Source organism: Gallinula chloropus (genome assembly GCF_964237585.1).
Source record: "Gallinula chloropus genome assembly, chromosome: 2".
NCBI lineage: Eukaryota > Metazoa > Chordata > Aves > Gruiformes > Rallidae > Gallinula > Gallinula chloropus.
This window is the reverse complement of record NC_140086.1, coordinates 121,709,715-121,736,120: the sequence shown is the minus strand read 5'-3', so window position 1 is coordinate 121,736,120 and position 26,406 is coordinate 121,709,715. Positions and strand designations below refer to the sequence as shown.

Below are 26,406 nucleotides of genomic sequence, written 5' to 3'. Positions count from 1 at the left end.
GCTGTTATAGTCGACTTATTTAAAAATGTATTTGCAGAGACAAATACATTTTAACCGTAGTTCTACTCTTTTTTCAATTCCATTTCTCCCTCAATTTATATCACAGGAACTATAAGGTATTCATTTCTTGATAATCACTCAATGGGCAGGTGCATGTAGCTAACTCTTTACAAACAAGAAAATTAGGACGATACAGCTGAACAATCTATATCTTCATTCTACTAGTCACTATAGCTTTTTCTCCCTTCTTAGCATTCCAGTTGTAAATTTTGGAACCTTAACTCTATAGGATGAAAATGATGCTTTCAACATGTTTACATTGCATCTAGTTTTACTGATAAATAAACAAATATAATTTCGGAGGGTTTTTTCAATTTGAAAGGAATATAAACCTGTCTGAACTGTAGCAGTTCTTGAAGAAAGTATTACCATTTATTGCTCAAATTTGATGCTTTCCTTCCAAGTTGTAAGTGCTTTTATTATGTATTTCTGTTTCTTCATTATATAGAATGTGGTAATTCTCTGCATTTATACTTACTTTCTAAGAAGGTTCTATAATACCGTACAACATTTGGATGATAAAGCTACAATGAGGAAAGAAAATCAGATGTTTAGAATAGTTCAACTGGTAGCACAGCATGTTTAGCTACACTTCAGAAGGAAAGATTCTACAAACTTTCTTATGAATTGCAGTTCAGTAGACCCTTGATTCGACCCCAAACACTGAGAAGTGTAGTACATTACTAGAGCAACTAAGAGGAAAACGCAGCATGATTCCTATCCGCTTTCCTTTAATAAATGAGAGTAAAAAAGTTTGAAGACAGACAATTATCCTGCATCAAAAAATTTGCTTTCTTAACCTACAAACACTAATGATCAATCTGTTTCTTTATTTTCAATTACAAAAAAAGTCTATATTCTCACTGTATTTTAAATCCAAGAATTCACTAAATCGAACAAAAACTCATCAGTTTTCTATTACAGTCTTAATTTACAGAATCCCAAAGAATGTGCAAAATACTGCCAAACCAGAAGGTAAGAGTCTTTAACACAAGCATTTGTACTGCTGTTGAGACACCTGTAAGGTTTTACCTGAATGGTGCCAATATTGAGAAGGCGACAACATTGTACTGATCAGAGAACGGTAACAACAGGTGGAAGCCCTGCTGTACAGGAACTCACAGTTGATAAGGCTAAGAGCAGAACACCCATGCATAAAACTAGTGTCCGTGAGACATACCTGCTCTTTGATGATGGTTAATTCAGAGACAATGTTCTTTACACTGCTGTCTCTGTCCTTTTTGTCCTTCCCAAATGCTGGACTGTGTAAATTGACTTCTTTCATTGCCAGAAGATTTTGTCCATTATGTTTTCTAACCTATAAAAAAAGATAAAACCTTGTCAAACATAGGATGGGGACAGAAAGGATATTATTATGGCTACCAAATTAGTCATCAGAGTCTTAGCTTTTTCTGCATATGATGTGAATAGTCAAAAGAACTGGAGCCCCACAGTGCAGGTTAGCAACACACTGCTGAATTTGCCAGTGCTTGAGGTAACATTATCTGGGCCCAGTGTTGCTCTTCAGATAAAACATGCTTAAATTGCTGTGGGTTTGCACAAATTTGTTAGCCTCTGCAATAGACTTGATTGCTCTTTTGAGAAAGGAATTAAAAGAAAGTAAAAGTAGGAAACTGGTCAATATTTAAAATATAAAAGGGGACAAACAAAAATCACAGTAAAAAATACCAACATATTCAGATCCATAAAGACCTTTTCATACCTATATTCCCTTACTGAAAGCGAAAGGAGGGCAGTACCTAAAAGAGGTATTAGACATTCTTCATAAAGCTGTCCCTCAAACCTGTAAATCAATATGAAAAGAGAAGCTTACCTTATACACACTCCCAAAAGCTCCACTGCCAAGGTGCTCTAAAATTGCGTAGTTGCCTATATGTTTTGTAGGTGCCTTATTCTGATTCATGTTCTCAATACTTTCAGAGATTTGCTTCAATTCATCCTCCTGGTTATAAATTAAATGACATATAAATAAATATCTATAAATATATATTGGTGATCCTCCCCCTCTACTCTGCGTTGGTCAGGCCCCGCCTGGAGTACTGTGTCCAGTTCTGGGCTCCCTGGTATAAAAAAGACAGGGATCTCCTGGAGAGAGTCCAGAGAAGGACAATGAAGATGATTAGGGGCCTGGAACATCTCCCCTATGAGGAAAGGCTGAGTGAGCTGGGACTGTTCAGCCTGGAGAAAAGAAGGCTTAGGGGGGACCTAATTAGTGTTTATAAATATCTTAGACTTGGGATGCAGGGGGAATTGGCCAGCCCCTTTTCAGTGGTCTGTGGGGACAGGACTAGGGGCAATGGCTGTAAGCTGGAGCATAGGAAGTTCCGCACCAACATGCGGAAGAACTTTTTCACAGTAAGGGTGACGGAGCAGTGGAATAGGCTGCCCAGGGAGGTGGTTGAGTCTCCTTCTCTGGAGATATTCAAGTCTCGTCTGGATGCCTATCTGTGTAATGTGAGATAAGGAGCCTGCTTTGGCAGGGAGGTTGGACCCGATGATCTCTTGAGGTCCCTTCCAACCCCTAAGATTCGATTCTGTGATATAATATTTCATGCCCTTTCCATGGTAACGTGCAAGTAATCACACTACTTAAAGCTATGAAGGTTTTTCCTTACCTTTAATAAATTTAACTTTGACACCAACTCTTCATAAGCACTGATATCACGCACATAATGTCCAACATCAATGAAGATTTCAAACAAATCAGTAGGGAAAAGTCTACAAAGGTTTAAATTTGTATGTATTTTAGAAACAGTGTACACAGTAGCTATTAATTTACAGCAGAGACTTTTCAATGTTTATTAAAACTTGCTTTAGGACTTTCTAAATTATATAGTATATAATATGTATTTTTCTAATCTATTCAGATATTAAGTCTCTAATATTACATATAGAGGAGTTAAAGGGCTTTTAGCCTCCATAGGTTGGGTGTTAATATAAATGCCAGTTCTTCAAACAAGCATAAGCCTCTATAAAGCCAATGCACCTCCTGAGTTTCCAGTGCTTTTTCTCATGTTTTTCTTACAGAATTTTCTATTATGCTTGTTGTTACTATAGCTGAGTTCCTTCATGTAATGCCTTAAGTGATAGGATTAACATTTGTATGTATTTAAAGAATCACGACACCCATCTTAGAATGTTTGTCCAAGAAGTCTAATCTAAAAGATGAAAAGGACTGAGAAAAGCAAATGCTAACAGATAGTAGGCAATATTTCATTAGTGACATGCTTAACTGCAGGTTTGTTTCTATATAAAGTTCTAGCAGAAGTAGAAATACAGAAATAAAAGCGTTTGTATTTTTCCAAAAGACAGCAAATCAGTCCAGATTTATCACTTCCAAAACTTGACACTATCCATCAGCATTCATTACAAACTGGGGCCCTTTCAGTACAAAATCCACTTTTTAAAGATAAAACCAACAAAAGTTATATTTACAATTCTAGTAATATATGATACAAAATAAAATCATACAGAAACACTACTGACAGGCAGACCTCTACACAGTATGATTACTAACCTAATCCCAGAAATCAAACTGTAAGCTTTTGTAGCCAACCTGGTGAAACTGTCATTTTACTAGTAAAAATGGGTGATTAATGAAAGACATTTTCTCCTTATTGATCCAAACCTTTCAGCAATACTCCTAAGTAAATCTGTGTGTTGCAAAGACATTCCCTTGAGAAGGGCAGGAGGGCTCAGACAAAAAATTTACTGCTCCCAGTTACGTGCTACTATCCAGGGCTGTAACTTGCATCTGTTAATCTTCAGGATAAAAGTATGGTTTATCTCTAACAGCATTAAATCTGTCCTCAGCATATTTTATATGTTGATTCATAAGGGAGGAAGGAGCCCCTACAGAGCCAGGTTCTCTGGCACACATACAATAGAAGTCCCCACACTGAACATCTAAATCTTGTAGGCTGCCACTGATGCAATGCAGGAATGGCTGTCTGTAGCTGTGGATGGGACAGAAATTGCTCATTACTATTTCTTCATGTTGAAAATGATGCTTTAAAAAATGTGTCACTGATTGGAATGATGACTTTTGAAATCTATCCTAGAGGAGTTTCACAAAACATTTTGTTAACGTACCTTTTAAAGATATGTCGATTTCTTTCCACACTGAAGAGAAATCTCAGGGCTCTGAACGCATAACACTGTAGGAGGAAAAACAATGACAAATTTATACACAAATGGAAAAGCCACCAGTAAACATCAAGGTGTCCCCTTGACTTTATACTTCCATAAGTTTTGTACTGAAATGACTAGATATATTATTCACTTGATAATGAAGAGAAGAAAAACTTCCTCAGTTCATCCTGCATTTTAAAGGTAGGCAGGACTATTGAGGGCTAGAAAGGAAAAAAAAAACCCAGCAACCCCTAAAGTGGGTAACTATAGTTACAGTACACACTGAGAAACATGATGAGCCTTAATCATCTCTTTATTTGGAGGTAGATCAAAACTTCAGGCCTTCTCTCTCCTCCCATGCTGAAAAAGGTAAATGTGTTCAGTGGTTTTGCAATGATTTTGTAAAAACATCATTTTGCATTTTTTCCATGAAAAGTGCAGTGTAGAACACCATCAGTTCTCACAGAGCACAAAAACCAGAAGTGAGAAAGAAAATACGGTCAACTTTTTTTTTTTAATAGTAAGTTCATCATTTTTACAGAGATCTTATTGTACCTCAGTTTCTATCTCTATGTACATTAGGTTCAACACTATCTCTGCTCAAGAAAGTTTACTTGTAAAACAGACACTGGCAGTTAGTTAACATGTGCACTTTTATGCAATTCATCTTTAATTCTGCTTATCAAGAGTCAATATGGCACATGTATGACTGACCAAAGATGACTATATAGAGTAAACCAAAAGGAAATAGGGCATTGATATCTGAAACAATGCAAAAAGAAAATACCTTTAATGTAAATTAGAATTACTTTATTGCATCTGTAACTAAAACTGTACTGAAGTCCAGTGTGATGATCCCTATATAGATCATGGTTACTGTTTTAGTGTTAACTGCAGAATTAATCCACATGTTTTAAACAATTTATTTCTATATCTAGAATATGTATTAAATGAAGAAAATAAAGGACAAACCCTACTTTGAAGGACGCAGGATATTTAAAACTTTACAGCAAACAAAACACCTGTTAATGCTACTGTAAGGAAAGTTTCTTTTACAACGTTTCTTTTTAGTCAAAAGTAAACTCCCCATCACAGAAGAAGTATGGTGAGTTACAATGTGTGTTCCACTGAGAATCACACTCACAACTTATCCCTACAAACTAACTCAGACTGGCTGGGCTGTAGTTGCTGCCTTGAAAGACTTCATTTTAGAGAGTATACGCAGATCACAGAATCATTTTGATTGGAGTAGACCTTTAAATCCAACTGTATTACATGGCAGTAGCAATGAGAAAGTCAATACAGATAGTAACATGAAAATCTGAACAAAGTTTTATTTAAAAAAAAAAACAAACCAAAAAAAACCACTTACTGTTTGTCCAAAACAGATTTAGTTTTCATATGTGATCGTTACATCCATTCTTAATTCACATGACTTAATTTTTTAACACAACCACAGGTGCTTAGTATCACTTGTGAGTTACTTTCTATCACATTCTGCTGAAATCTAGAAGTCTTAGTGGGCAAAAATTAAGGTCCTTATGAGGCAACTGTACTGAGCATATGCTCCAGTTTATTAGACTTCATGTTGGTTTCACATACCCTCTAGGAAGATTTTTATTTATCTCATCCTTAAGCTGATTAAGTGTGCTATAAAACCTCATTAGAGAGGAAAGGTACCTGCTGCACTCAATCTGCACTTCAACCCTAATCTAGAAGACATCCGATGAAAAAGATGACACCACAATGATTTTTTGTTTAAATGCCTTCCCTTGCTGGCCCAGCATGTCTACCAGGATTAGATATCTGAGTAACAATGTAGCCATGTTAATGCGGAGCTATGCCAGGGCATAAGACAAAGGTGAGAGGCAAGATTCACCTGTGCCAAGGACCTCCTCACACTTGCCCACAGAAGGGCAACTGTAGCAGCAGCAGTTCATCCGTGAATCCCAGATTGCTACTTTCCTACAGCTTAAAGAGACAGCAACACTATTTCACAGAGGCTGGAGAAGAGCTACCAGATAGATAATTAATGACTACTGCAAGCTTTTAGCTTAAGTTGATAATCTACTTTGAGTTTAAATCAAGACCAAAGCACTAAAAAGAAGACTTGATGCTAGGAAGCCTGAAGAAGCAGAGGAGAGAGAATCACAAGAAAAATACTCACTTTTGTTTACACTATCTGAGATGTCAGAAACAAAGTAGATCAGAAGAGAACACGAGAAATTGAGTCACTATGTACCTTATAGTTCCCAAAGCATTTTTTATTCCTGGTTTTGTTCTGGTAGGCTTTTTCTCCCTTTGAGTAAGATTTTCTTCTTCAGTGCTTTAACATAATTTTTAAAATGTCAGGAACTGTTTGAAGTTTTCAATGTGCAATGATAATAAGGGGAGTTACCTGTAATAAATTAGCTTTTTCAGCACTGCTTCCTTTCTTTGGCAAAATCAGTTTTGCTATTGTATATATTCCATTTGCCTGGAAACAGAGAAAGGTCAGTAAAAATGGCAGTCCTTTGCACAGAAGCCACAAATAAAAACCAAATTACTTCAGAAAAATCAGAAGCTAATACCAGGTGTCAAGTTCTCAGTGTCCTTCTGCACACCTAAATTATGTGCTCAAATGACTCAAATATATGTAAGAATGAAATCACTGTTACATTTAAACTGACACTGCAAAGAGCTTTTGAACAGATAATGAAGCAATGTTTCTGTCTCTAGAGGTGAAGGCAATTGCAACAACAGATCTGTCACCATGTAGATAATTTGAACTCTCAGGAATCAAAAATCTAGTCACAATGAATGTCAACTGGAGAAAAATCATAGGGGATAGCCTGAGGAACAAGTCTGTGCCTTCAGTGGCATTCTGTGAAAACTATACTGTATTTCAGCCTTCATTTTCATGTGACTATACTGGTGTCCTCCATTAATGTATCCATCATGCTGGTTTGACAAATGGGCACTGGTAGATTTAGTTACAGCACAACACCCAGTTACTTGACAAGGTACCTCCTGGTGACTACTCTTCTCTCTAGTGTCAGCTCCGCAGAGGTTCTGCTGCAGTTCCTGACATGTTCTCTTAAACCATTCATGGAGGCAGAGCTGAGCTGAAGCTTTACACTGTGTAGTAGAGCCACTGAGTTGTAAAAACATTCTGGCCTGCTACCAGAACTGCTGCAGACTGCTACGGAGGTTGTAAATTGAGACCGTGACAACCTCCGTTGCCCGTAGAGGGCAGCTATGGTAGAAGCAAATGGTTCTCAAGTGCCTGACCCAAGAGCTCTTTGTCATATGAATGAGATAAACCTTTAAAGGTCACTTAGCTTGACTTTCTCAGCACATACTGAAAGAGCTGCAAATCTTTCTCTATCTGTTTTTAACCTGAGTTCCTTCATCTTGTTCATTATGCAAGTCTGAGTTATATCAGCACAGAGAAAGAAGCAGTATTTAAATGAAAGAGGTTGCTGCAGGGTGGAATTCCAGTTGAAATGAACATGCTTGAAGCCTAGTCCTTCAGGAGTTACAGTTTTTAAAATACATCCAATTTAAATAAATTATGATGAAAGCAGCCTAAAATGTATGCACTTAGATTGTTCAGGAAAATGTTGTCTAAATCAGTGTGGTTTATGGGCTGTTTTAGTGCTTAAGACACATAAAAAATATTTTTTATAGAATTACATCCATACTTTTCCTCTTAATCAATAGTTTTGAAACATTTAAAGTATAAGAGCTGGCTACAGCTTTTAGCTGGCATTAATGTTCTAAGTATTTGTGTCTTTGACTACATGTGAGGGATTTAAAGAATGGTTTTCAGAATCATAGGTTCTAGCTCATTTAAATATTGCACCTTAAAATGCAGTGCAGAAACACAATCCTGGGGATGGAGTGCCAGGAAGTTCTCTCAGAAATACCAAATTCTGAGGAAAAGAGAAACTCTGAAGAAACAACGTACTAATATTAAGCTACACAGCGTTTGTCTTGACAAACAATGAAATTCAGAATTTATGTTTCTCAGTTAATTCCATGTGTCTATGTATAAATATAGGAAGAAACACAGATACTAAAGTTATATAAAGCCATATTTTCCAATCCCTTTCAAATGCATTTTGTTTGTTAATTAAATGATGGTGGCAAATGGAGAACAAATAAGTCAAATTGCAAACTATAATGCCTTACTTAACTGAATAAAGTCTTCCTACCTGTACTACCTGGTAAGCGTTAGTCTCATTGAGCACCAGTTCAGTAATTGCAGCACAACAAGCTAGAATAAAAATTCAGATGTAGCATTTAGGGGCAGATTCATAAAAATATTCAGATAGCATGGTGGATTAACCTTAGCTAAAGGCCAAATGCTCACCCAGCTGCTCATTCACTCTCCCTCCTTAACAGGAGAGAGGGAGAAAACAGGATGGAAAAGTTCTTGGGTCAAGATAAAGACAGGGAGGTTGCTTACCAGTTAATCATCACAGGTAAAACAGACACCTTCCCTCCCCACCAGCCTCTTTTGTTCCCCCCAGACTCATTTTCACTCCTTCACTTCCAACTCTTCTACCCTCTTCCCCAGCAGCACTGAGGAGGTGGTGGATGAGGATTACAGTCAAATACCTAACAGTTTCACTCTGCTGCTCCTTTCTCCTCACACTTTTCCCTTGGTCCAGCTTGGGTCCTCTCTTCATGCTGCAGCATGAATAACTCCAACCAAGGTCACTACCATACACTGCTGGGGAATTCTCCAACCTTGGTGTTTGCACTGCTGTTTCTCACCCCTGTATTTATTTGTTTTTCTCCATATCTGCTCACCCAACTTTTTTGCCCTTTCTTATCTACGTTTTCACAGATGCACCACCAGCTTCACTGATGGGCTTAGCTTTGGCAAGCTGGGCCTGTTGTGAAGCCAGCTGGAACCAACTGTGTCCAGCACAGAGCAATCCCTTAGCTCTTTCCAGACAAGTCACCTCAGCAGGCCCCCTGCTAAAAAAACATTGCCACCTCCACCCCATACAGAAGACTGAAGATACAACCAAGTACACAGTCAGAACTAAAAAAAGAGTCTGCAAGTTCGGTGCTTAGTCTTTTTCAGGAGTCCTTAAGGAAGGTAGAAGTAGCCCAGCAATAGGCTCCACACTGGCAATATTTTTGGTACTGCAAGTTATTTCACATTACTGGCTCTTCAGAGGGAACATTCACGATAAAGCATTAAACAAATACGTCCAGATTATGTTACAGCTTTCAGGAAGATACTGCAAAGGCTTATGTAACCCTATTAAGGGTATTTTACACTGCCTTTCTATAGTCAACAGAATAAGACATGATCCTCCAGAAGGTGTTGCAGAACGGATAGCTGACATGCTACTGAGAAATATCCTCTAAAAGGGATTCTCTCTGTAACTACTGAGGAATCATCACCTGACTCATGGTCTTTAAAAGGCTGCTTTGAGAGAGTTACATCATAACCAATTAATGATTGATCATTAGTACATTTGAAAAGAGAAAAAATTAGGATCAAATAAAAATAATCTCATGATAAGTTTTTTTATTATATATGTACAAACACAGACACATACACAGACACACACAAACCTATATAACTATATTTTCATGATGTTTTTACAGGTGGAAGAAATATGTATGATTTCCATATATACTTTATCCTTTCCTTTTTTCTAAATAAAGTGTGCTTCTTGAAAGTATGTGTCAGTATTGTATGTAATAAAAATAAACACAGCTGACTTGGTGCCCCCACTCCTTAAAGCAGGTATAAATGTTTACAGTTTCAATTTTGAAATAATTTTAATCCCACAAGTGTAAACATATAACAGAGGATTAGGCCCTATAAACCCACCTGCTTGAAGTGAGAAAGTGTTTTCTTGCATCTCATCAGGACTCAAGTCATCTGACACATGAAGATGTTGGATTCTCCCAGCTGCATTTGCACTAGATAAGCTTCCAACTGAAGAGTGATCAGAAACCAGATTTCTTCCCCTGGGGAAAGGGGGGAAAAAAAAAAGTCAAATTACAGTGTAATACAATGGCTTAATATATCTTTGTAAACCATTTCTAAGTTCTGAAAAGTTGTATTTTCTCACTAAATTAGCTAAAACACTTTGAAAAAGCAAACAGGCCTTATAATAGAAGATTCCCTTATGTTCATCAATTATATTCACAATTCTAGTTGATTAAATTGTTTTCTGATTAATAGGAAAACTGGGCATATAGTATTGACTTTCATAATCTAGTCATTATTTGGTTGATGCACTAAAAATATGAAAAACACTAAGATAACAATGACATGGATAGCTGAACAAAATACTGCCTATTCATTATGTTCTAAATAGCCTTTTAATTTCTGCAGACGTCACATACAACTGAACAAAACAAAGATGCTCTTTGATAAAACGGGACTTGGTCAAATATATCTTAAAATATGAAACATGCTCATATAATTGCCAGAGTGTTGAGGTCTGAAAGCCTACCCCTGTAATATATGAAGCAGCTGCTTGATTCCACCCCAAATTCGAATTTCCACACTAGTCTCAGGGTCTTCACAAACTTGGACCAGAATCCAAACTATACTCCACAGAAGTTTAATATGATCAGAATGGAGTAAACTGAGCAAGACTGGAACTCCTTCATACAATTTTACTTGTTCTTTGACTTGCGACTCTGCACAGAGGAGACGTAGCAACTCAGCTGTGAGTCTAAAAAAAATATAAAAATCAGCACAAAATTTTAACAATAATTCCATCATTACTTTGTACTGTCAGTTCACAAAGGGGGAAAAACACAGCAAATGTTTAGGAACAAACAGGGACCTCCTATTAAAAAGACAATTTCAAGAAAACTCCATAAAGTCATTGTAATCTGGTTAAAGTCACTGCATAAAAAAGAAAAAGAAGGCAGTCCAAATTTTCACAAGCAATGAAATAATATTTACATTGAGTATGACTGTCAGAATAAGCAGTCAAGCATACACAGCCAGAATAGAGGTGGCCAGGTAGACTGCAGCAGTCCATAGTACCACCACCTTGTTACTGACATTAGCACTACAAGTAGCACTGACTACATGAACTTGTAAAGTCCACCTGTGGAATCAGAATAACTCCATAAAAAATACGATTCTTCTCCAGTATGGATTGAATATTATGCTTACAAATGGGATTCAATATATCATTTACAAAGATTATACAAGATTTCCATCAACTTCACTCAAATTAAGGTGGACTTCCCATAGAAAATACGGCTAGGGATTTCCACTTCCACTTGAAGCAAAAAAGCTGCATCTACATTTGATGAAATATACTAATTCAGATTCATATCTGAATTTAAAATTATTCCTAATTAGCATTGAACTCCATCAGCTTCTTGTCTACAATCAAAATCCATGTTTTGTAACAATCTTAGGTTGCATATAATCTAAATAATTTAAACACCAGAATCTAAATAAAATCTTCTAGCATATTCAATTTCTATAAAGAAACACTTCAGTTGTATATAAAGTAATTTACAAATGTGAAATAATTAAGCATGAAATCTTAAAATCTCTTCAGAATTCTAAATGTGTTAGGATAAGTGATATCAAGTTCAAGAGTCTTTAGACTCTTTAGGTCATACTATACTCAGCTAGCAGGCTTAGCTGAGATGAAAGGACATTTAAAGAACTGAAGGAATCTTTATGATTTTCTGACTGAAGGGACAGGGGGTCTGACCCAGCTTCTGGCATAAACTACAATAGCTGTATTTCTTGCAGGTTTTTTTACTAGTTTATTTTGGGCACCCCAGGAACTGTCAGAGTTCAGTGTGCTTTCCATCTAATCGCTCAGGTCTCCCAGGAGAAAACAAAGAAAAAGCGATTGCTCTCACTTCATGATAACGTTGCACTGTAGGCCATCAGTGGAGAGAGAGGAGACAGCTTATAACAAAACTAGCAGAAAGATTTTCCTATATGGGTATCTGACTGAAAAAACATAGGCATCCAAACTTTACCTTGAGTATATTAAAGTGGGACATTATCTAATTCCTCCAAACAAACATGTCCCTAAATGAAAAAGTCAAAATATAATTTAACACAATTAAATCTACAAGCAAAGTCTCACCTTTTAGAAAGCAAATCGTGTTCATGTAATATCACCAGCAAGTTCTCAACAATGGTGAGCTCACTTATCTTCTCCCTACATTCTGGGCTACAAATTGATTATTTCTGGCATTTAAAATCAATTGTATGAAAAAAAACACATTACTCTTTAGCCTCCGTCCTTATACATTTGACCAATTATTTTTTTCTTCAATTATTAACTTAGTATCATATAGCTTACACAAATATTTAAAGCCATAGAATTATGCTGGGTCAAGAGTGACACTGCAACAATTCCCAATTTTCCCAGTACAAAAAAGTAAATGTGAATATATAGAAGACACAAATGTTCTTCATTCATTTTACACTAGAAATTAAACAAACTAAGAGCATTTTTAGAATATAATTTATATTAATATCTGTAATAGACTCCAAACACTTTCTTGCCCAGTCCAAGTGTAACACATTTAATTCTGTGAAGAAAGTTAAATGGAAGTTAAAAATGTATGTACAACATCATTTAAGTTAATAGTATTGTTAAAAGAAAATGAAACTGAAATAGAATTAAAGAAATATGGAAAAAGATAAAATCCAGAGAAAGCTCAGTAAATAAACTTCTACTGATCTGGAGGAATTGTATCTATTTTCTTCAGTTCTATCTTTTAAATGAAAAATGATAAGGAATATTACAGAAATTTTATATAGCTCTGGAAGTCAGCAGAACAATAATGCAGAAGCAGCAGGTTTTCTTCTGTAAAACTACTGAGGTTGAAAGATGGTTTATCTTGCTTTTCCTTTTTCCCCCCTCCACACCAGGAAAAAGAAGTCTTCTCTATAGAAAACAGTCATTACTGAAGAGAGGATACATATGCATGGATTTGAGCATATGCATTAATTATTTAGTACACTGAACAATGTTCTTGCTGGTTATGATGAGGCACTGTTACATTAATCTCAGCACAAAAGATTTTTATCCAAGGAAGGCAGTAAGAATTCCAGAATCCTGCACAGGAATTTCAAAGAGAGATTTTATGACTCCAGTCTTGCAAAGTCCTCCACATGACCAAGAAGTCTGCTGCAAAGACCAAAGTTTCTACTGCTTCAATATAAAATTAAGCACACTTCATAGACCTCCACAGAACAAGGCCTCATTGAGGAAGAGGAAAAAATAAAATAAAGGGAAGGGAGGAAAAATAAAATAAGGGGGGGGGAAGACATTTTTTTAATCATAACTAGCAATTTTAACTTAGTGTCAACAGATAACATTAAAATGCTTATCATGAGCTACAGAAATTAAGTTGAACCTACCTTTCTGCTAGGCTCGTCAGAGCAAGGAGGGCACCCAAAAGCACATTGCTGTCTCTGGCGGATAACAAACTTACTAAGGTCTGGAAAATGAAACGTGATAAATGTAGATTTAAAGTATATTTTATGTACAATTACATATACATTTAAAGTCTTAATCAACACCCAGTCTTTGGACAAGCAAGGATGCTTCTGCTCAAACTGCAGTTAGCATCTCTCTTGACTGCTAAAGCATCAGTCTAATTTAATATAAAATTCTGTTCCTGTGTATCATTTTTTGTATGAATTAGTTTAGTCCAAACATTTAAAACATTTATCTCAAACAACAGATATCCATGCATCAGGCCAATTAAGTTACATATGGAAAAATAACTTTTATTATGTTAGTAATACATCTGTAAAACACAGAACTAAGATTATCTTACCTTACTAACCTGACAAGGCAAGGGATTTACTCCCACTTAGATCAAATCTGAAAAGCATAAGTCATTCACTTAAGTAGCTAATTGGTTATAATTAGTAACTTTATAAAGCACTTACTGTATGTGCTCCACTTGCTATAACCCATTCTCTTTGATCTTTAACAGCAGCAAGCTTTTGGAAAATGTCTATGGAACAAAGGAAGTCACGTAAATTGAAGCTTTACTACCACTTACTATTTTTCATTTTACTAATCAGATGATAAAGCAAAATGCTGAGTAAGTTCTTTGAACCATGACTCTTCCTTGAACATTTTACTCTATTATTTCAGTGCATGAATAGGTATTAATTTCTTAAGGAAACGTTATTTATATACAAAAATAAGATATGCTTCTCCACAGCAATTTCAGTTCTTACTTGTGTGATGATGCCTGCAATGAATCTAGGAATGTCTTACGTAACAACCATGCTAAATATTTTAAGCTCCACACTTAAGTTGCACCCTTGTAATTCACGTTAGCACCTACAACACTTACATGTCATGTTGACCAACTTGTCTACATTATGGTGCTCTTCTCCATAATAAAGGTAGTCGTTTGCTACCGTCTTCATATACTATAAGTAGAGGGGGAAACATAAAGGATACCATTAAAAACAAAGTTTTAATTCATAAATCCAGAGTGTTATGCATAGAAATAGCCTGTAGATGGCGCATCTGTTTCATGAAAAAGGTACATCTGCAGCATCCTGCATACTTCTGCTGTATAACTTGTCAGGGAAAAGGAGACATTGGAAGTGTAAGAATTCAAAAAGCAAGTGTAAAATTCCCCAAGAGGAAAGTCCACTGAAGACTATCAAGTACAATGACCCAACAAGTAGGGACAAAATTCCCTTCTTTGCAAGCTACTAGAGGTTGATTGATTTTTTGCAGAGTTACCACTTCACGATCTCAAACTTTCCCCTCACTATCTACTGTTGGCCACTGTTAGGAACTGACAGATGGATCTTCAGTCCACACAGCTGATAGGTTCAAACTCTACAAAACCTACACAGCTACAGGGGGGAAATTGTTTTTCTTTTTTCTTTCTTGGACATAATTAACTAGTGGAAAACAGTGGTCAACCCTAGTAACTACTTGGTCAACGATATTTTACCAAGAAATTAGAAGTATGACAAGGATGCCATGTTTGTTAGCACCCAAAATAATGATTTTCAGCATCACTTATATATTGGTCTCACATATGGTGACATTTTGAAATTTCCAGGACACTGCATGGGGAAACTACAACAGTTTCAAGCAGATGGTGTGAGAGGCTAGGACTACTGTAGCAGCACATAATTTAGAAAAAATAAAAATCACATAAGGAGAACACTACTATGCAAAATAATATCAGTAATAATAATTTTATTAGTGTTTTCCACAGAAACACCCCAAAACACTTTAAAAGAAGAACAGGGTTTTTTGTGAAACTGTCCCCTCCCACACAAAAAAAAAAAGTTTTCAATGCTGCATAATATAGCCCAATGGAAGACTTTGACTTGTGATTTGGCAAGAAATTCCGATGCACAATTCACCTTGAAATTACTGCCACCCTCAAAATTTCTGAGGGACTCTTGAAAGGTATAACTTTGTCCGAAGTGCATTTCAAAGTGCTAGGAAGCCATTTGACAATTTTATCTCGCTGCAAAGGACACAAAACACAAAAGCTCCTCAGAAGTTCAGAAATCATAAAAATGTATCTCATGAATTTTTAAATTTCCTATGCCAGCAACACATGCAGCGTAAAAATTATTAATTATATAATTTGGATTCGTGCTGCCAAGGACTCCACTTGCCAATGTTGTGAACATCCCAGCAGGCCAGTGCACTTTGCAAGCTCCTCAAAAAGCATAGCCAAGCATTAATGACACATGACACTGGAAAACGCCGAGCAGTTTCTGCAGGAACCCTATCCATTAGGAACCAATATTCTTTAACTCTTGCAACTTTAGGGATGTTTCAAGCAGGTGATTGCTGAATCAAAGGTCTTGTAGCATACTATTGGTTATTTGAAATACAGGTGGCTCCACAAACATTAATGAGCAATGACTGCACTTTAGAAAGATACATTTGTTATAAAAATTCTGGTTTTTTTCTTGAAAGAAAATTCCCAACATTTTCAAAGATATTCAAGATGTGTCCTATCTCTGCAACGCACTGCTAAATTGGCAGCAATGAACAAGTATTAAAATTCCAGGATAGCAAAGTAGCATTAAGAATAAAGCAATCAGTTTCAGTAATATCTTGAAATGCACAAGTAATATAGTCCCCAAATTTAAACCTGTTCAACATTCTGTAACTATGCTTTTACTTTTGAAAAGTCATCTGGGACAGTTCAAGGTGACTTAACTCATGTATACCTTCCTCTGACTGAACCAACCACACTGACTTTTCTAATTGTCCTGGTTAAGCTTCCTAACTAAAAGTCCTGAGTTAAATGCTGCTAGATTATAAGGAGAGCTTTTGTGCACTAAGGATCAAAAAAACCTCTATTCCAACTGCTTGTGTGCAAACAGGGGAATAGACTCGCTTCTCTTCATAAACCAAGAATACATTCACGCCACTTTTCACAGTGTATTTCATTCTATTCATAATAATCTGACAGGCAACATAATGGACAAAGGTACTACGAAGAATTCTACCTGAGACAGATTTTCAATCCCTCCCAGACTGTGGAACATTTCCTATAAGAAAAAAAAAAGAAAAAAGTCAAAATGCAGAAAACATTAGAATGAGAGTGCACTAGAATATAAATGCTTTGTTTGTTATGAATATTGGGAAACCTTAACTCCAGTGGTTAATGTGAATGAATTCACTTATAAAATAATCACTTTATAAGTCAATTACTTATATTGTAAGTATTACAATACTTATAAATAGAATTAGCTAAAAAGTAATAAAATAGTTAACTAAACACGCAGAAGTGACATTCAAAGGTTCTAAAACTGGAAAATCAGTATCAGCTTTGCAACACAGAAAAGAAATACACAAAAACAAATATCTTAACAGATGTCAAGGTTTAGTCCTATGAATAACAGCTATAATAGCCAGAATAAATTTAAAAGCTAGCTGCTAGTAGTTCAGAGCACTGGGCTGCCAGGAGGACTGGACAGCTTTCAGATTTCTTCACTTACTACGCAATAGGAATTTCACATATCCATATGATAAAGCCAAGTCCAGAGCCATGGGCTCAGAGTAATGACAAGGCCATCTGTTATGGACAATTACAGGTTCTTTGTTAGTGTTAGCAACAGCAGATGCTACATAAGAAATATCAGAAATTACTTATGCAGTAACAATGCAAATTCACTCTTGGAATCTGTTTACAAATCACATCTTCACATATAGAAATATAGGTACATGCATACAATAAATATGCATCCATAGAATGCATGTTTTTATACACGTACACCAACACAACTCATCTGTATGATGCTCATATGCATTCTCTTACACAAGCAAGAAATGTTTGGACATACTGACCTGATAGTATGGATCCCTTATTAGTAATCTCAGGCAGATTAATACTCTGAGAAAATGAATGGGTGGAGCTTGATTAACCCACTCCCTGTAAAAGAAATAATCAAAATGTAAACCAAATGTAACTTAAAAAGCATTAAAACACTTAGATAAAACACTTTGAATCAAGAATCAACCAACTAGAAGATTAGTGACCTGTAACAGCTGAACAACATCCTATACTATAGAACTTTTAATATCCTCAATACTCAAAGCAACAGCTTTAAATAAATTGATTTCATTATATGAACATTGCAGGCCATCACTTACTATCACTGAACCGATGCAGCAAAGTACAAGCTTATATCTAAGCACAAACTGATCATGCTTTGTTATCAACTTACTTTATGTGTTTGGATCAAGGCTCAAAAGGGCAAAATCACTAAGGAAACCTCATATCAAACTTCAGTGTACAAAATACACCTCTATAAAAATATTTCAAGAACTACATGGGTGCTACAGAAGTAAAAATAGTTAGATTTGAGATAGGGTTTTGAATGGTCATAATCTATCCTGGGATTTAAAAATTCTAATACCATTAGTCCTTGAAATAATTTGTTATTTAGTTTAAATACTCTTGATACAGGACGATACCAGTAACGGATTTACTACTTCCATTGTCTGCTGAAGATAGATATCCCCATTTTCCTATTTCAAATAAGCCTAAAAATGGACATCTCTGAAGTGTTGGGTTTTTGGGTTTTTTCCTTGTGGCTGTTCCTTTAAAGTGAAAGGACCAAATCTGTAGTATCTGGGCAAGTTTCCAAAGAACAGAAGAAGTCTATGAGACATGGCAGTTCTCTTCCCTTTTTATCATTTGTGGTTGGGAACACCACCAATAGCTAAAAATATTTTGATAAAAATAAATGTTTTACAAATAGATACTAATAAAATCCCAGACTTTCTATGCCAAAATGCTGCCCAGAGTAATATTATTTTTCATTATACTTCCATAATTGGCCACTTCAGAACAGCACACAACTCTCATGGAAAAAAAACAGCAACCAGATGCTGGCAAGAAAAGTTTGCAGGTCAGATTTTAAAGTGTCTTCAGGATCATTACCATGATGGATCTACAAAGTTATTCTTCCAAATAGCTTTGACTCTTGACAGAAGTTAGTTTCTTTAACAGAGTAACACATCTGTCACATTTACAAGCAGGGACAGTAATTCTCTGAGCCTGGTTAACATTTGAGAGCCTGCAGTTACTAGGTACCCTAGCTTATATGTAGCATGTGCCAGTAGGATTTTTTTTCTGCCTGTTTATAGTCTGTATCCAAACTGCTAAAGCTAATCTGATCACAGCTTTCCGTGCAGAACTACCTCCAACCTGGACCTCTGCTGACAAGCTGATGCCAGTACGTGTGTGGGGTGCAAGGAAAAAAAAAAATCACAATCAACATGGCTGAGCCAGCAAAAGTATATAATGCAGGTGAGGGTGACAGTTGTTAAGGCTCTGACACAACGTAATGTCAGTAGTTCCAAAGAGAGGACACCATCACAACCGTAGTAAAATATTTATAAAGGGCAACTAAATCACCTAACTGCTAACTGCTCTTACCTCATGCATTCTGCATACCTACTGATATATGCTTACTTGAACAATCTTCCCAGGATGCTTTCATTTTTAATACATGGCTGGTTTTGCTGTATCACCATCAACAAGTATCAAAGTAAACAAAAACAAAATATGAGCTAGGAGCGGTTCAACACGTAACTAGAACTTGGGAAGACACAGTGCAAGTTATTCTTAGGGTTTTTTGGTAAATGAAGCTGAGCCACTGAAATCCTACTTTTGGTACTGAGATGATAAAGTTCACTTACAAAAAAAAAAAAAAGTACTAGATTGCAAATCACTGAAGTGATCTGTCTTAAACTCGCTGCTATTTAGATAATCAAAGATGAGATCCCTAGTTAGTTATGAAAACGTGCCTAAGCAAATTTTCTTTGTTCTTAGGTTTTTCTGTAAATTCCAGCAGTTACAGATTAATACCTTTAAATGCTCTAGGAATCTTTCTTTAACCTGCTGTACCACTTCAGATTTTTTTCAGAAAATGTAATTGGGTTTTAAAAAAGAATAATACAACACAGTGCAGTGCTATATAGCAATAGAAATCATGAAAAACATTCTTTTTTTTTTCCCAGAAAATATCTTTTTGTATTCCACCCCTCTTTTTCTAAGGTCTTGCACTTCTTCACTCAAGTGAGAGTGGAAAAAAGAGGTTTCCCATTCAAATGGCCCTTAAACACAAATAGAAATAAATCTGAATGGTAGGATAAGCTCATCTCAATTTTATGTAAGCCACTGACCTTCCTATATATAGGCAACAGTCAATAAAATAGTAAAAGTAACATGTAATCAGAAAAGCAAATCACAGGTTACACACAGCAGATTTGAACAAATTATCAAGAAATCAATGTTAGAACATTGGTCATGCAAATTTTGTCATATACCAAGGTCTTCCTTTTTCAGTCTTCAAAACCAATACAGAAGTGATTGTTTAAAACTGAGATTATGCAGAGATGTTAAACTGGTAACTTGCACACCTCTGTCTGCTGTTGAAATACATATCCAGTATATATTGTTGAAACAATATTATCCATGCATCTTGGTTTTTCACTTAAGGCAAGAAAGACTGACCCTCCTTTGATGTGACTGTGTTCAATATACTAACCTGCAGGTAAGTCTGCTCTTCACTAAAGCCGTGAAGATATCTTGAAACTGTTTATGTTTGGGATGTTTGCTAAAGTTTCTCTCATTCTTGTAGGTCACACTAATGAGGAGAAAAAAGACAAATGTTGAATTTATTGTTATCTTGCCACAACATAATTTTAGACTGCCAAAACTTCACATTAACAAGAAAAATTAAGAAATGTCATATCATCGGTTGCAATGGCATAACACAACATCAGATTTCTAGACATTAACAGTATGGAAGAACAGTCTGTCTCGTGCATAGTTTGGGACTGTTCTAATAGTGTAATATAATCTTTCTGAATAAAGAAACCATTGCTTTATTTAAATTTACTAGATTAACTCTCATCAATACATGCTGCTGAGTAGGACCATGTGTCTGAAACTCAGAACGGCATGTACATTCCCAGTTAGATTTAGAAAATTAAACACATATATGTTCATATCTCAAATAGTGGTTTAACATGAAATTACAGGTAACAGACACAAGCACAAACATAAGTGCCTTCAAAACTTCAGAAATTTTAAGATGCATAAAGAGACACAGGAGTGTCATCATGTTAGCCTTTTTTTTCTTTTTTTTTACCTGAAATTTTCTAGCTCAACAGCTTCTGTTGATTCCTGCCATTGGCCATTGAAGGTTTGTTCATTGCTTTTGACATTTTGTGGAGCTCTTGTCACACTGGTTTGACCACTTACAAAATGTATAGCTGGAAGCTAAAGAGTAAAGGGATAATCCTCCTGAGTCAAACACCACATTTCAAATTTTATAAGAATGTTACCAAGTAGAAGTACCTTTTCTCAAGTTCTGACTTGAACTTTGAACCTGTAATTTGCATTATAAAACATACACACACCCTCCACACAAAAAAAAAAAAAAAAAAAAAAAAAACAAAACCCTGATGTGGCAGAAAATTGGTGCAAAACGAGGCTGGAAAACAAGTGTATGGAGATATATAAAATACAAAGAACAGCATCTTTTAAAACGTGTGACAGTAAAGCTCAACAAAATCTGCAACATACACATTATCTACGCTCCTTACCTGTCCCACTTCTACAGTCACACAGCCTTCATATTCTTTTTAGGCTGTAGAACTGTCTCAGCTTTCAGCTCAGAAGCAATTCCATCCCTGTATCCAGTGCATAACTCTGATCTCACATGAATGATTCCCTAAGTCCTTTTGTCATATCTTTTTACAGACTAAAAAGGGAGAAGCTGTTCTGGCATTCCAAGGACTCACACCCATCATCATGTGTTGGTTTTCATTGCTTCACATGGCAAACACAAGCTTCACTAAGTGACTTGAGGTGAAAGAGATTTCACTCTGTCCTATAAGTTTCATGCATTGATATTTACACCCTGAAGATTTTTTTAGCAGAAGTGTTACTCTCCAGAGACAAATTGTTTATGGTTAAAATGCTGGGTTTATTTATTTATTTTATATTCTTTACCATTCTTCATGTTCTAAGTAGTACATCTCTAAGGCTACCTTCTCATGACATTGTGGAACAGCATGGAACAAATCTGTCTGACTACTTGACAATATGAAACAATATTAAAAAGAAAAGATGAATTTTACAAAGCAACACCACACCCACTACACGACTTCAGTAACATGTTTAATCACCATGGAATACAATAGTCTAAGTATCTGCCACAAACTACAATCACCATTACATAAAACTACACAATTCTACAGCCTGTTTAATAGTTATTGAAAAATACCTGTTGGTTACTTGACTGAACAGTTAAGAGAGACTGAAGTCTTTTAAGATCAGAATAAACCCTAGGATAAGAAAATAGCATAAATATATGTTAATAGTTACACAAAAGTACTCTTTTTAACTGAAAGTACATGAAGGAGCAAAGGTAGTCAACAAGCAACAATGCTACTGACAGAAAATTAACTTTTCCAGTGTTGCCTCGTGTCCCCATTTTGCACAGAGAACAATTTATAACTCTTTCAGAATGCCTTAAATCAACAAAGGTGTAAATAAACTTTGTGACCAGAGTAACAGTTGTCATGTTTATACTGCATTTCAAATTAAAGCATTCTGCTTTGGCAGCTAGTGCAAATTCCACATGGGTCCTGCTGAAGTTCAAAGTAAGACGTCAGATACTATACCTCATGGAGATCCCACGAGGTGTTTTGTCTGTTGTTTTCTCTGCGCTCTTCAACTTTCTGCACTGATCAGGCATTGTGTACCAATATGGTCAGATGACTAAAAAACTCATTTCCTTAAAAATTAAGTAGATAGAATTACAATAGCAAAAGCAACAAATATTTACTTAGAGAACCAACTGATAAAACTTTAAGAAAAAAAACCCAACCCACAACAGCTCTACCATTTTCTCAATATGAACCCTTAGGCATTACACAAGGATATCCTTTAGAATTCCAGATACTAACAAGAAATAAATTAACCTAACATACAGAACCTTTCTTTATCCATCACGTGGGTAGATAGCATTGGCTGTCTTGCTGTATCACTTAATTTTTACTGAGTGTTTTCCCTCTTCTTACGTATTACCACCACTATTTCTCATCATGGATTAGCTGTTCATGCTACTGGGATGTTTATAGGCTGTCATTAAGGTTGTATCACACGGGCTGTTGGGCAGACATCAGATAATATAATGGTTTTATTATCTAAATAAATAAGACAGATGAAAGGTAGAAAAAGGAGTTATCTAACAAATGAGATGCATACATCATGCAGTCTACCAGAGAACCACAGAAACTTTCAGTAACTTTGAATCTGGGTCTATCAGATAAGTACAGCTGCGTGGCCTGACCCCAACAGGGCCATCACCACCTATTAGATGCACTGCAGACAAACCTTCCATCCGTAGGTCTGACTTCTCAGAACTGCTCACAGCTTATTGCTTGCCTAGTACGCAACATGACTCATTGAAAATCTTACAAAGCCCTAGAAAGAGACAGAAAGACATAGAAAGAGGCCAGTCAAGAAGAATCTCTTGCTGCCACAGAAGCAATTCTATTGATGTGGATCCTGCTCTGAGTGAAAAAAGGATGGTGAGGAGCAGGCAGGGGCTAAAGAATTATGTCTGAGAACTGCATACAGCTGCAGCATATTGGTAGAGTACCTCTGATTGATTAAAAAAAATCAAACCCAAAACCAAGGATATAATACCAATGTCTGATCCTTTTTACTATTCACATTTCCCTATTCACTAAGCATGGACCATTTGGATGTCCCCTTTGGTGTCTCTTTAATAGGATTTTCCGTAAGAAATGCAATACCCGCCTTTCGTCTTTGTGCAGCATAGAATTCCTCTGCTATTGATTTGTATTCCTCTTCCTCTATAGAGAAAGAAGAAAACCTGGCAGGAAATTAAAGCACCATAAACTCCCACTGCTTCCCAACTGAAAATCAAGACTTGTTTTCCCAATTATACATTCTTGCATTAGACACAGAACTACCCAAAATGCAACTGTTGATAGTATGAACTCGTGCACTCCATTAACTCAACTCTACCTGTGAGACCAGCTCATCCATTTCTATTCTTTTGAACAGGCCTTTATCCTGCCACCAGGCCCCCATGGAGAGTGATTCATCTGGATGACCAAGAAATTCCTCCTCTCTCCTGCACGCATCCACACTTCTGTTGTAGCAGTTACCACCAGGGAATTAATATAAACAGGATTTGTTCTACCAATCATCAGATAAAATTCCTGAACTCAGATTAAACCAAATGAAGTTAGTTCAATTTGTTTATTTCCTTTGCTTTAAAAGCAGTAAAAGTTAAGAAAAGCCAAGCACATTGCTAAGCAAGCTTAAGAATCCTAATGAGTAAGAATTTCCACACATTGTCTTAGTGATATTTGCATTTACAGTACCCCAGTCCATCTGGCATATTAGTGAGGCATCAGTCATCACCTCACATCTGCACACTAAGAAATACTGTGAAACACACAAATTATCAACTTGCACACGAGTATGTGTGTACAAAGAACATATTTCATCCAATTCAAGAATCACCAAACAAAACCACACACAAAACAACTTCTCTGTGAGCAAAATTTAGTAAAACCTTAAAAGTTTTTGGCATCCCATTTTAAAAAGTAATCCTTGGGTAAAACCTCTAAACCATAAGCAGCAGGTTTCCCAATATGGTTAGGATTTCATCCAAAATTGTTAAGTCTTTGTGATTACTTATAAAATCTTACAACTGTAGTCCATCCTTGCTCTAGGGCTTCCAGTCCAGTGCTTTCGCTGTTTGCAATAGCTTAGTAAAGATGAAACAAAGTAACAGCTAACTAATATTTTAAAGGTTCATTGCCATTATAGATCCAGATGTCTTTGTACAAAATTGAACCTGACAAACATCAAACCAAATTCCCTTCACTGCTGCCTGAGAATGAAGGGATGCAGCTCACTCAGGGATGCAGCCCTCACTCAGCTCTGAGGACTCATCCTGAGGTTACCTCTCTATTTCCTAGAGGCCACTAAGCCATGCAAGTCAGTAAGCACATCAACAAGAAGAGGCAATCCCTGGACACAAAGTGACCGTGCACAACCTCTTTGCTCTGCCAGTACAGCACTGCCATAGGTACACAGCTCGCTGACTGGGAAACCTGATTCAGGTCACAAATAATCTCTTCTCCTTTAACCCCGATTACCTTACAGCTTGTCCCCAGATGCTCCTGCTGTACAAGGGCAGGGACAATATGCAGAAAGGAGCATTTATCCATACAGCTTAAAGTGTTTTGTCCTTCAGCTGTACTACAGAGATAAACCAATTAACTAACAGGCAACTGGTTGTGAAAATGGAAGCCCCTTACCAACCTCAGCCACTCACCTCTACTTCAGTTTTTGTGACACAAACCTGAGCAAATTTAGAGAGCTAAACAGACAAAAACATATATGCTTTTCTTTGTACAGTTCATTTTCTACCAATTTCGCTCACCATTGCAGTGGCCTGATGAGCATCTCTGCTGACAAGGCAGAGGGAAGGAACATGCAGCTGTAAATAGAGAGGAGCAGAAAACCCTTCCATTGGTATCCAGTCATTAAGTAAGGGAGGTGTATTAGCACCACGCCCTGAGTGACAGGCAGACAAAAGGAAACAGCCCCGTTTCCCTTGAAGCAGCCCTAAGCCTTAAAGCAAACATTAAATACTTCCTTACATATTCTTACAGTTATTTAATTCTCTTGAAGTCACTGACTAAGTTCCCACCCCCGTGTGTCGTCTTTACTCATGCCAACAGAAATTTCCATGGAGCCAGGTTGTTAACCATCCACCAGCTATTAAGGCAGGCCCATGAGTAATGTGTAAGAAACCAACTGAGCACCACTCACATTTCACTTACCTTATGCCAGAAAAAGATGGAGATCAGACAACTCTTTAAAAAGAAGGGAAACACATTAAAAGGAAAATGTCTTTACAGCATAATCTTAATCAATTCCACTTAAAACAAAGAAACGAGAGCAATATTAACTAATTCATTTTAACTGGGAATAATTACATTTTATTAGTTATGTTAATTCAGTTACATAGGAAGAGAGATGCATTGGGATAGTGCTGGCATGCAGGACAGGACAAGAAATGCTCCAAGAACCCTGTCAGAAATGGAAGAATTCTAACAATGAGAAACGAGAGACAAAGGAATTACCACCCCAGAGTTGCTCAGTGGCCTAAGCGAGTACCTGTCTCAGATGACACAAGCACACAGAGCTTCAGAAAGTGAAAACAACCCCCCAAATAAACGCAAACACAAAGATGAGTCTACCACCACAAACTACAGTGTAATAGTTAACTCTATTAAACAAAAAAAAGTCATACATTTTTACAATCTTTATTAGCAGTAACTACTGCACATGCAGAGTTTGCAAGTGTAACTAGTTGCATGATTTACCCTTGAACTCCTTTCTGAATCACTCCAGTGGCTGAGTTCCACTATCTAATTATACACAGAAGGTTAACTGGCTTAAACTGGATAAAGAAGCAGTGGATAAGTTATAGCTTGGCTTTAGTAACACTTGTGGTGCTGTTGCTAGATAGGAATGTATCTAGCAGAACCCATAAGATGTGTGAGGTCAGATGAAAATTCACTTCTTAAAAGAGCAATTATCAATATAGTATTATCAAAATAAAAATGGAAAGGAAGCTTGAAAGATGAT

The 26,406-nt window shown here is 36.4% G+C and overlaps 1 protein-coding gene across 1 annotated transcript in view; it reads right to left on the bottom strand.

Annotated features, from left to right (window-relative positions):
• Positions 1-22,459, bottom strand: part of NEK10 (NIMA related kinase 10) — a gene marked incomplete at its 5' end in the record, with an annotated part of 90,468 nt that extends 68,009 nt beyond the window's left edge. Inside the window, 19 exons of the mRNA XM_084280378.1 lie at positions 539-584; positions 1,241-1,378; positions 1,895-2,023; positions 2,697-2,799; positions 4,174-4,238; positions 6,611-6,688; positions 8,409-8,470; positions 10,052-10,191; positions 10,683-10,907; positions 12,303-12,389; positions 13,589-13,668; positions 14,126-14,193; positions 14,542-14,620; positions 16,688-16,729; positions 17,529-17,613; positions 20,240-20,338; positions 20,846-20,976; positions 21,986-22,046; positions 22,386-22,459. Coding sequence (XP_084136504.1) covers positions 539-584; positions 1,241-1,378; positions 1,895-2,023; positions 2,697-2,799; positions 4,174-4,238; positions 6,611-6,688; positions 8,409-8,470; positions 10,052-10,191; positions 10,683-10,907; positions 12,303-12,389; positions 13,589-13,668; positions 14,126-14,193; positions 14,542-14,620; positions 16,688-16,729; positions 17,529-17,613; positions 20,240-20,338; positions 20,846-20,976; positions 21,986-22,046; positions 22,386-22,459 — 1,792 coding nt within the window. The remainder of the gene's footprint in view (positions 1-538; positions 585-1,240; positions 1,379-1,894; positions 2,024-2,696; positions 2,800-4,173; positions 4,239-6,610; positions 6,689-8,408; positions 8,471-10,051; positions 10,192-10,682; positions 10,908-12,302; positions 12,390-13,588; positions 13,669-14,125; positions 14,194-14,541; positions 14,621-16,687; positions 16,730-17,528; positions 17,614-20,239; positions 20,339-20,845; positions 20,977-21,985; positions 22,047-22,385) is intronic.
• Between the last annotated feature and the right edge of the window lie 3,947 nt (positions 22,460-26,406).